Source organism: Vigna radiata, chromosome 7 (genome assembly GCF_000741045.1).
Source record: "Vigna radiata var. radiata cultivar VC1973A chromosome 7, Vradiata_ver6, whole genome shotgun sequence".
NCBI classification, from domain to species: Eukaryota; Viridiplantae; Streptophyta; class Magnoliopsida; order Fabales; family Fabaceae; genus Vigna; species Vigna radiata.
The window spans coordinates 41,823,375-41,834,332 of NC_028357.1; the positions used below are offsets into that span (position 1 = coordinate 41,823,375).

The 10,958-nt window shown below is 33.7% G+C and overlaps 1 protein-coding gene across 5 annotated transcripts; it reads left to right on the plus strand.

The window, feature by feature from the left end:
- The first annotated feature begins 249 nt into the window (after nt 1-249).
- LOC106768806 (elongation factor 1-alpha) lies at nt 250-7,864 on the plus strand. Of its 5 annotated transcripts, none has more exons than XM_014654135.2 (12): nt 250-406; nt 504-813; nt 1,605-1,760; nt 2,590-2,808; nt 3,053-3,130; nt 4,385-4,923; nt 5,011-5,121; nt 5,214-5,701; nt 6,051-6,219; nt 6,877-7,116; nt 7,205-7,339; nt 7,449-7,864. In XM_014654135.2, the coding sequence occupies exons 2-12, from the start codon at nt 711-713 to the stop codon at nt 7,578-7,580; spliced, it is 2,370 nt and encodes a 789-aa protein (XP_014509621.1). In that variant the 5' UTR covers nt 250-406; nt 504-710; the 3' UTR covers nt 7,581-7,864. The 5 variants fall into 5 exon arrangements, with proteins under 5 accessions (XP_014509621.1, XP_014509623.1, XP_014509624.1 ...); XM_014654136.2 differs by having other exon boundaries at nt 251-406; nt 513-813; XM_014654137.2 differs by lacking the exon at nt 3,053-3,130.
- The last annotated feature ends 3,094 nt before the right edge of the window (nt 7,865-10,958 follow it).

Consider the following 10,958-nt stretch of genomic DNA (forward strand, 5'->3'; position numbering starts at 1 on the left):
AGCTTAATAATATCAAAAAAATATATCAACAAAATAATAACATATAAAAAAATTAACAAAATAATATAATATAAGAGAAGATGAAAATATGATATTATATTAAGATTAAATAATTTTGTATTTTCATAGTCGAATTTATCTATTTCTTGTCTTTTTTTAACAATATTATTAATAATCATATCTTTCTATATTTTATCATATTCAACCAAATTACTCATGATTATATATCTTGTCAGATTTAACATCATTTATCAAACCAATCCTATAATAATGAGTGAAAAGTGAAAGGCCAAACACGAACAAATTGAGAGATAGACGAATTTGATGAAGGAACCCAATCGTCCCTTGCGCGGTTGGTTCGATCCACACGCATTCACTTCTTCACTCCCATTTGTGTTCCTGTAAGGTAGGGTTTTCTGAATTCCAATTCGTTTTTCAAACCAATTCATTCATCTACATTCTTCCACTCAATTTAGCTCACGTCCTCCTTTTTCTGCGCATAGCTTTTGCAGTTTCCTTCGTCTTCTTGCTCTACAAGATGCTGTTGTAGCACTTGACGCAGTGTATACTGTTCTTTGGAACGGCTAGCTTTTATAGTGCCAAAAACCCGTTCCTGTTAGGACATATTCGAATTGAATCGAGGATAGTTTCATTTTCTGTTTCGCCGATTTTCTAATTGATCTGCTGCACTTTTTGTGCTGAGTGTCGCCATGCCTCGCAAAGTCAGTTATGGACTCGATTTGGACGACGACTATTACTACGATGATGATTACGACGACTATGATTACGACGATGTCGATGCAGAAGGCCATGGTTAGTTAATTTAAAACTTTTTTTTCTTGTCCATGGTGATGCTCGCAGATTTGCTTATGATTTGCAGCTGCTTTCATCGGTATTATTTATTTATTTTCTTTTATTGAGGGCACTTCAAATTCTTGCAAGTCAGTTGATTGCAGTTATTAATTGGTAACATCTTTTCAGTCACTTGCCGGGCTTAGTTTGTTGTTGTCATTGTTGTTTTCAGTTATTGTTTTTTGTGGGATACCTTGTAGTTCCATTGAGAATAATGTATTATTTGAGTGAAGTTAGGTTTTTATTTGTAGTTACATTTGTTAGTTAGTTGGTTGAAGAAATTTGGCAAGCTGCCATTGTAAGAGAACTGGTGTTTTTGGCTTGGAAAGTGCAGTTCCTTGAACTGTTTGATGTGAATGTCAAGCTAATTACATACTTCAACCTTATTTCTGCAATAAAGATAGAAGGGAAAGAACTCTGAAGGATGGGATATGATTGCAATAAGCTATAAATGAAATGAAAAGCATATTCTATTGAACTGGAAATTCAATAATACACGTGCAATTAGTCATTATTATCAAAATAAAAGTTTATTAGCGGTTGGAAAGGAGTTAAGTTGGTTGTCAGCGTACTTTGTGAAAAAGAACTATTTAAGCATTACCGTGTCATTTTTCTATATAACCAAAAAGTTGACGAAGAAATAGATTAAGAAAGTATTTTTTCTACATTGGTATTTGGGGAATGTTGCTATTTGCTAAGTTTATTTGTTTACTTATATTGTATATACCTCCTGAATTTTTCTGCTGTAACAGGAGGACCTGATACAAAGCAAGAGACCATCAGGCCAGGTCTTTGGCAATGCTCCATTTGCACTTATGACAATGACGAGAGTATGGCATTTTGTGATATTTGTGGTGTTTTACGAAGACCCTTGCCTAACATTGGAACTTCCGACAGTAGCAAAATAGGTAATTCCGTTAATGAAGAATATTTTAGTTTATTGCTGGGGATTTTAATTTGTGTTTTGTTTGACAAGGGCATTCCTTTTACATGGTCTAAAATTTAAATTAATCTCTCTGCCTCCTTCTATTTGCGGCACAGGGTATGGGTGGGGGGTGGAGTTACCTTATTCATATGGGAAGATAGTACATAAAATATCTTGGAATGTTAAGTTTATGATTGTTATAGCTTATTAATATCAACAATTAGTCGTTATGTGAAATTATATACATCTGTGGGATATTTTATTTCCATCTTCTATACCTTGAAAGTTAAGCTGGGATAAAAACTAAATTCTGGCTTTTTTACTACTTACAAGGCAAGGCATGCTATTAGATGAGAAAAAATAGACTGCGTAAAACAAGATTGTTGTCCTTCTCACAGGGTATGATTAGATGTGGGAGGGTATCAAATTAAGAATGAAGCATGCTTTTCTGTCTCTGTTTGGTAGAATAGAAAACTGCCTTAAAATGGCCATGTGAGATGCACAGTTCTATTATCTCAATACAACTTTATAAGCAAAGTTGCCATGCGCACAATTTTATTATCCTGATAAAGCTTTATAAGCAAGGATGCCAGCATTCCTCTACACGCAAATTGTCCAAAGATGCATAAACTGAACCATTTTTTTATAGGCAATTGTTAGTTAGAATTTTGTTAGTGGGGAGCTGAACCAACAAGGGGACAAAGGAAGGGATGAGAGTCAAACAATATGAGAACATGTATCTGGCCCTTAGTTTTAGGGCTACAACAATGACCACATATACATACGTATATTGAACAATGTCTTTGGTGCAGCTGAAGACACACACAAAATTCCTGGAGCATCCAAGTTGGCCAGGTCTCTTTTTCAATCATTACCACAAGAGATTCCCAAAGAGGTTATATTATTTCCAAAGCTGGGTGATGGTTTCCTGACAGATGGCAGTATCTTCTACAAGCTTGAGAATGTCCGGGGAGAATTTCATGAAATTCATAAAGATTTTAGTACTCAGAGTCATCCACACCTAAACACAGGTGTTAACCAGTTTTGATTCAGGATGTGCATTTGATAAGTAAAAACAGTTTCTTTTAAATTTGAGATTTGAATGTCATACTATAATAATTAGGAAAAATGTAATCAATTAAGGTTCATAGTTTGAATTAAAACATGTCATGATTTAGTTTTTGTGGATTGCAACTCCTTGCACCAGATCAAATTACTTAATTCATTTTTTTTTTTAAATACTAGTTATAAAACCACACTTTTTCTCATATACAGATCCTTTCAAGTTTGACGTTCCATCCCCTGATGATGTCATTTTTACTGGTCTACATTCTTCCAAAGTGGGGTTGAAAGGTACCATTCCACCAAACAAACCTAATTTGCCTGTAAAGCTCAAGTTGGAGGAAGAGTTTATATGCTGATAGTAATAATAGCTGTTTTTTTGAACTTAAAACTCATGCATATCAATTTTTTGCAGTTCACTTTTATATTTTTCATATATATATATATATATATATATATATATATATATATATATATATATATATTTACATTTTTAAAAGAAAATGAAATAGTATTAGAAAGGATTACAAAAATTCTTACATTTCTTAATAACTTTTTGAGCTCGAGTCTGAAGATGTAGTGGAGGGAGTAGTTTAGGCTTTAGCTTTTCAATTGTTTCCTATCAAAGTTGTGTCGTTGAATCACTCTTGAAAAGATTTCTTCTACTTCTTGGAGGTTGTTATAAGTTTGATACTTGGGAAAGGAATTATGTTTGAAAAGAATAATACCCTTGTGCTTGATGCCAATGGTGATGTCTCATGTATGGGGTATCATATCTTCAAAGTTATATGGTGGTGGCAAGATTATGAGCAAAACTAGAGTTCAAGGCAATATTGCTTAAGGATTATGTTGAATGCTCTTGCTGAAAATGATTATAGGTAGTTTAAGTCAAATTGGAAGGTCTTGCGAAGCTCTATTGTGACAAGTTGATCGTCAAAACTATAAAATAAAAAATGAAGGGTTGGTGTGTACGTTCTATGTTGCAATCAGATTTCAGAACATGAATTAGTTGATATTTAACAGGGTTTAGAAGACATATTAATGATCTTGAAGGGGTGGTGTTGCAGCGTAAATGAGTTAATATTAGGAGAATCAGATTGAAACCCCTGAAATAAAGATACTTAGGTGGAGGGATTTATATAGATTGTTTCCAGATTTAAGCCTTATTTAGTATGTATTTTTTTATTGTAGTGTATATGATATTATCAATTTGTGAACAAGGTCAAATAAATTGGGAATTCTTCTCATCATATTTTTTTCACCACTTCTTTTGGAAGTAAATGTTATTCTTTTTTTATAAATTTCTTTCATTTAATATTTGGGCCGAGTAATAAAAAAGAAATGAAAACATGACAAGTCCAAAGATTATTGTATGTTCAATAACAGTTTTTGCCATCTCTCTTCGAGCAGTAAGTATCTTTATCAATGTTTCTTTTACCTAGAGATGGAGAAATATTTCTATGAAAAATTGAATATATTTATTGTCTTCACATTCTAGTTAATGTATATAAATATTAATCTATTTTATTTATATAATTCTTTCAGACAATGTTACAAACAAAAAAAGTTCAAAACTTTCATCAAGCATCAGAGAGATAAATGAACTCTCTGTTCAATCAAATGCTGAAAGTTCAGACAACTTATCTTCCTTAACGCAAAAGAGCAGGAAGGATAGTTCTGCCCAGAGCAAGCTTTCAAAAAATGTAGCAACTGGTCTGCAAGCAAGTGGTAAACCTTCAAACAGCTTGTCAGAATCTCTACCAAAAGACAAAGCTGAAAATATTAATAAAATAAACTCTTTGAAAAGTGGTACAATTGATATTCAATTGAGCAAAGAGAAGTCTGGTAGTTTTTCTGCACTGTCAAAAGTCAAGGAAAGTGATAAGAATAGTTTCCCTTCTATCAAAGATGGAAAACCGGAAAGTATTTCCAGCAATTTCAACAACATGACTGCTGATGTAAGATCTGGAAATTCAGACAATGCTAATGCTAAGAAACCTCATTCACGTGTTTCTTATAAGCCAGAAAAATGGATGCTACCTCAACAAGCTGAAGATACATTGACTCAGCTGAATCTTGCAATTGTATGTGAATGGCAGCAATTCTTTTATATGCTCCAGAAAATAGTTCTAGGAATAAAAGTCTAACATTTTTTAGTTTGTCTATTGTAGGTTGGCCATGTTGATTCTGGAAAATCAACCCTATCTGGTAGGTTACTGCACCTATTGGGACGGATTTCCCAGAAAGAGATGCACAAGTACGAAAAGGAGGCCAAGTTACAGGTATTTTCACCGTCTCGGTCTTTTTTTGTACTTTTAATGCCTGATTTTGTATGAACTCGTGCCAATTTCTGCTCCTTGTTTTTGTTAATCAGGGCAAGGGGTCTTTTGCTTATGCTTGGGCACTTGATGAAAGCTCTGAAGAAAGAGAAAGGGGAATAACTATGACCGTTGCTGTTGCTTATTTTGACACCAAGAAATATCATGTTGTTTTGCTCGACTCTCCTGGCCATAAAGATTTTGTCCCAAACATGATTTCTGGGGCAACACAAGCAGATGCTGCAATCCTTGTTATAGATGCCTCACTTGGTTCATTTGAAGCTGGTATGGATGGAAACAAAGGGCAAACAAGGGAACATGCACAACTTATCAGAAGTTTTGGTGTTGATCGGATCATAGTTGCTGTAAATAAAATGGATGCTGTTGAATACACCCAGGATCGATTTGATTTTATAAGGAAGCATCTGGGAGCTTTTCTGCACTCATGTGGCTTCAAAGATTCTTCTCTATCTTGGATTCCTATGAGTGCTATGGAAAATCAAAATTTGGTGGCATCCCCTTCTGACCCTCGTTTCAAAAACTGGTATATCTTTTATACTCAGTCTGATTTTTCCTGTTCATGACAGGAAATAAAGAACTATGGAAGGGATGGGTTTATTTGTTTTTATGTAAACTTCTGTTAAATGGATAATATGTGCAATGGGATAGATCCCATAGCCCTATACTGTTAAGAAGGGTGCTGCTCTAGTTGATTAAAATAAAAACATTGATAGCTTAGCATCTTTTATGCTACTGATGATAGGTGTTTATATATTGGAAATCTACATTTGCTTTTGGCCTGATTGCATTTTAGCAAGTCAATTTCATTTTTGTTGAGAATTGTACGCAATTTATAATGCTATTAGAATTATGGTTGTGTTCCTTGTGAACAGGTATGGTGGACCTTATCTGTTAGATGCGATTGACTCTCTCCAAGCTCCTACTAGAGAATTTTCAAAACCTCTACTAATGCCAGTATGTGATGTCATCAAATCAACTACGCTTGGACAGGTATCTGCTTGTGGTAAACTGGAAGCAGGAGCTCTTCGGAGTGGATCTAAGGTACCATTGGGAAATGTTATAGCTATTGATGTGTTATCAGATTATAAATTTAAATTTGGAACACTCCAAATTAAATTATTGACTTATCTGAAACTGAGTTCCTGCCAGGCATATTAATATTGAATAAATATTTCATTCTCAGTGTTTTTATTGTATGTACTTGGTAGAGAATAAAATAAATATGTTGAAAATGGACTCAGTAAAAATCCAAGGACCAAAACTTTGTAATTGAATTTAGATGCACTATTAATATAAATGTTTTGGTACAAACTTCATCTTAGATTTTATCATTTACTAGATTAGTATCCTACAAATTAATATATCGAGGGTATATGGTAGATTTTTCTTGAATGTTTGATTAGAAATATTTTATGTTTACAGTATATATAAATTAAACTCAAAACTCTTGAAGTATTCCTATTTATTATGAAACAACTGTTTACCCAGTGGACTTATTTTGTAGAGTTATTTATAAACGTGTCATTTACCCCCTGGCTATTTGGTTAGACAATGTTAGGTTACAAAGGATGTTTAGAAAATGGTGTAGCATGAAAATTGAGAAAATAATGTCTCAAAGGGCATAACTTTTTTTCTTAGCTTTTATTACGTGACATGAATCTGTTTCCGCTATAACTAATTTTTTTTATAAAATTGTAGGTCTTAGTTATGCCTTCAGCCGTAGTGGGAACAGTACGCTCATTGGAGCGTGACTCTAATGCCTGCACTGTTGCAAGAGCTGGAGATAATGTAGCTGTAACATTGCAAGGTGTCGATGGAAATCAGGTGATGGCAGGAGATGTACTATGCCATCCTGACTTTCCCGTTGCAGCTGCTAGGCATTTGGAGTTGAAAGTGCTAGTGTTGGATGGTGCAAGTCCAATATTGGTGGGCACACAGGTTTGTTCTATGCAAATGACATTCACTTTATTTTCCACTTTATTCTTGGAGAAAAAAAAAATTCAATTTTCTTCTTGAATATCTGCAGTTGGAGTTTCATATACACCATGCGAAGGAACCTGCGAGAGTTTCAAAAATATTGTCAGTACTTGATCCCAAGACTGGTAAGGTGACCAAAAAGTCGCCTAGATGTCTCACTGCAAAGCAAAGTGCAGTAATTGAGGTGAAAAATCAATTCAAAACTCTGTTTCAATGATTTTCACTTTTGTTTAAATCTATGATTCCTGGGATTTGCAAAACTTGGAATGACTTTTATTATTACTGATTTTTAGGTGGTTTTGAATGAGTCTGTCTGTGTGGTAGAGTTCTCTAGTTGTAAAGCTCTTGGAAGGGTGTCCCTAAGATCCATGGGAAGAACAATTGCTGTTGGCGTTGTAACAAGAATAATTGAGGACGAAGGTTAATTTATGGCATTCATCAAATAAGATATAAAATGATGATAGCAAAGAGGGGCTCTCAACATACCATGTATCTTTGTTTGCCATCATAGTTTATATTAAGTCATGCTCTCAGCAGCTATACAACCCTCGATGAGGTTCATGGGTTAATATGTGAATTATTTAAGAATGGTGAAGTTTTGTGTTGTGTTTTCACCATATTTGTACCATAGAAACTAGTCGAACGAAGAGATAGAAGAGTATGTATCAGATGCAATTTATTTAATTCATAATGCGTAGATTGATCTGCATATCTATAATTACATCTGTAATCACTGCACGTCTTGTTTAAATTTTGGGCTTGGAAATTTCTAGGCATTTTCCCTGGGAAAAGCATTGTTTCTTAATGGAAATTAGAATAAGTTTACTTAATTTTAAAGTAGAGTAAGTATAATCGAATAAAAGGTAATAGAAATTAATCACTTAATTCAGATTTAAGGAGTTAGTATGATGAAGTCAATATTGATATAAGTCATTTTATTATATGCAAGTCAAATCCGGAGGGATAAGACTTGTTTTATTTATATAAATTTGATTTAACTAAGTTTTAAGTTTATTATAGATTTGAGTATCTTTAAAAATTTTATTGATTTTTTTTTATTTACTATTTAAAAAATTTATATTTTTCAATTGAGTTTTTATTGTTTATGAAGTGTCGTGATTGTAATTTTATTGTATTTTACTTTTGTGTTAATAATAAGCGATTTTTATTGTTACCATTTCAATGTTTTAGAAAACAAGAATAGTCTTATCAATTGTGATGTGAATAGTTCCTTGATGTAAGTGATGATGTTGAAACCATTGGAAAACATGATGATCTCATTATTTTGCATGTTTTCTAATAAAAGTTATTTGTCATTTATATTATTTTTCTTAATATGTAGAGATAAGTAAACACGATTATGAAACACGATAACAATCATCTTACACAATTAACAGATAAATTAAATTACATTCACTCAATTGAATAATATACAAATATTAATAAATCAAGAAAAATTTAGTGAGGATTTAATTGAAAATATTCAAATTTCTCATGGGCACGAAACTCAATTAATATAAATTTTGGAGATAAAAGAAATATGGAGGGGAAAGTAAAGATTATCTATTTTGCTCTAATTTTTAAATGATTTTTTCTTAATATTTTGATTATATAGCTTAAAAAGAATTCAAATTTGACTAATTTAAATATTTTTTTATCAAATAAAATGTTGATTAAATTATAATAAAGAATTAAACTCTTACACTTACACTACTCTGGATGATATGAAGATGGTTATTTGGAATCGAATAGATTGCTTGACTTGTATCATGTTACAAGGAAAAAATCACATGCAAATGAGCACGTGTAACCTTATTTTGAGTTACTTTGCGAAGTTGCCAATCCACCCACCTATAGTCATTACCTCCTTTATACCTCTATACATATTTGCTCTTTAAAGAATCAATGCCATGACATAGCCAGTTAAGCATGTGTGTTTGGTGCAATTGCACTCTTCATTCACTTGATTTTGCTATGGAATAACAAATCCTCAAAACAGATTGAAGTTTTGGACATTCTCGAATCACTTATGTACAATCCAAGATACATATAATTACTATACACGCATATCAATAATCAATTGTAACAAAATACTCAAAGGTATTATCCCCTTTGATTAAAATTCGTTTATAGAACTTGATTGAATTGAGTATGGTATATGAAGGTTCCACCTTTACTATGTGTATGGAAGAATAGACATGCAGATTAAGCTTGTCTTACATTGTTGTTGAAACTGGAATAAAATGGACTTAATCTGTTAAGTAAAGAGGTTAACTGATTAAATCATTTCTTAATGGGCTTTTCATTCTTTTCAAATGGGCTTCCCTCCACACTTAATATGTTATATTGTTCATATATCTCTTTCGAAATCATCAAAACCTCTCAAATCTCTGAGCTTCCACTCAATGGCTTCATCATCTCAATATAAGCGTATGAAGAAAGTTGCAAGAAGGTCCCGCCCACCCACTCTGGAAGGGTGGATCAGTGACTATGAGGAGCAAACAAACTTCGTCAATCTCTGGAGGACCAGAAAGATCATCCCCCACAAATACATAAGCACCAGATTCTTCAGAAGAGAAGGATTCAGCTTCCAAAATTGGCTGAACAATCAGGGGCTGAACACCTTCGTAGAGCTCACAGGAGAGTGGTATCCCGATTTAGTAAGGGTGTTCTATTCGAATCTGAAAATAAGCGATGGCACCCTCTGTTCAAGGGTCAAAGGTATTGACATTAAACTGACTGAAGAAGTATGGGAATCCATTGCTGGATTCAGGGCAGGAGGAGAAAAGACTCATCTGGGTATTGAGGGTCTACATAAGTTTTCTATGTATCAAGACTGCCTGAGGGATCCAAACCAACCAAGAGACTGCTCTTTCTATAAAACAGGTGGAATGAAGAGAGATGACCGTCTCTGTGCTTACGTGATTTCTTGGATTTTGCTTCCAAGAGGGAGCAATCACGCTCAGCTGACAACAGAGGACATTTTCATCATCTACGCCCTCAAGAGCAACATTCAAACTGACTGGGCAGCTGCTATCTCAGAAAACATGATTAAAGTAACCAAATCGGATGCTGCCAGTTTGCCTTATGCTGTATTCATCTCCAAGGTCCTTCAACATTATAATGTTGATCTTGCTGAAGAGGATACTGAATCCATTGGGAAGAGAACCTTAGTGGACAAAAATGCGTTGCATCAAATGGGATTAAGGCATAATGAAGATGGCTGGGTTTTCAAAGATGAAAACCAGAATGAGGAAGAGATGGCTGGAAACGCTGGAACATCATCCTCTGTCTTCAGACCAAAATCTGAATTTGAGAAGTTCATGGTTAGGCAGATGCATTCCTTGTCTACTCTCTGCCAATCCCGGTTTGACAAGATTGATAAAGATATTGCTGCAATCCAAGAGAAGTTGGAGATTTAGAGTTTAGGTGATGATGATGATGAAGATGATAGATAGCGAAGGAGATGTTGGAAATTATGAAAATGAAGAGGATGAGAGTGATGACAATGTACTTGTTAGGGATATGATCTAGTTTAATTGTGTGTTGAGAAGGGTTGTAATTTTGACCATAAGATCATTCCTTTTGAACAATATACGTTTCTGTTGTGCTGCTGTTTGAATGAACATTTGATTTGAAATATCATGTCTTGTGAACAATCTTTCTTGTTTGATCATTGAATATAATATGGTGGATTAAGATTTATCTACAAATGGATTAAATATGTGATTGAATGAACACTGATCTTGTACTGGACAATTGAATCTGAAACTGCATTCATAACGTATCATTCACAAATCATG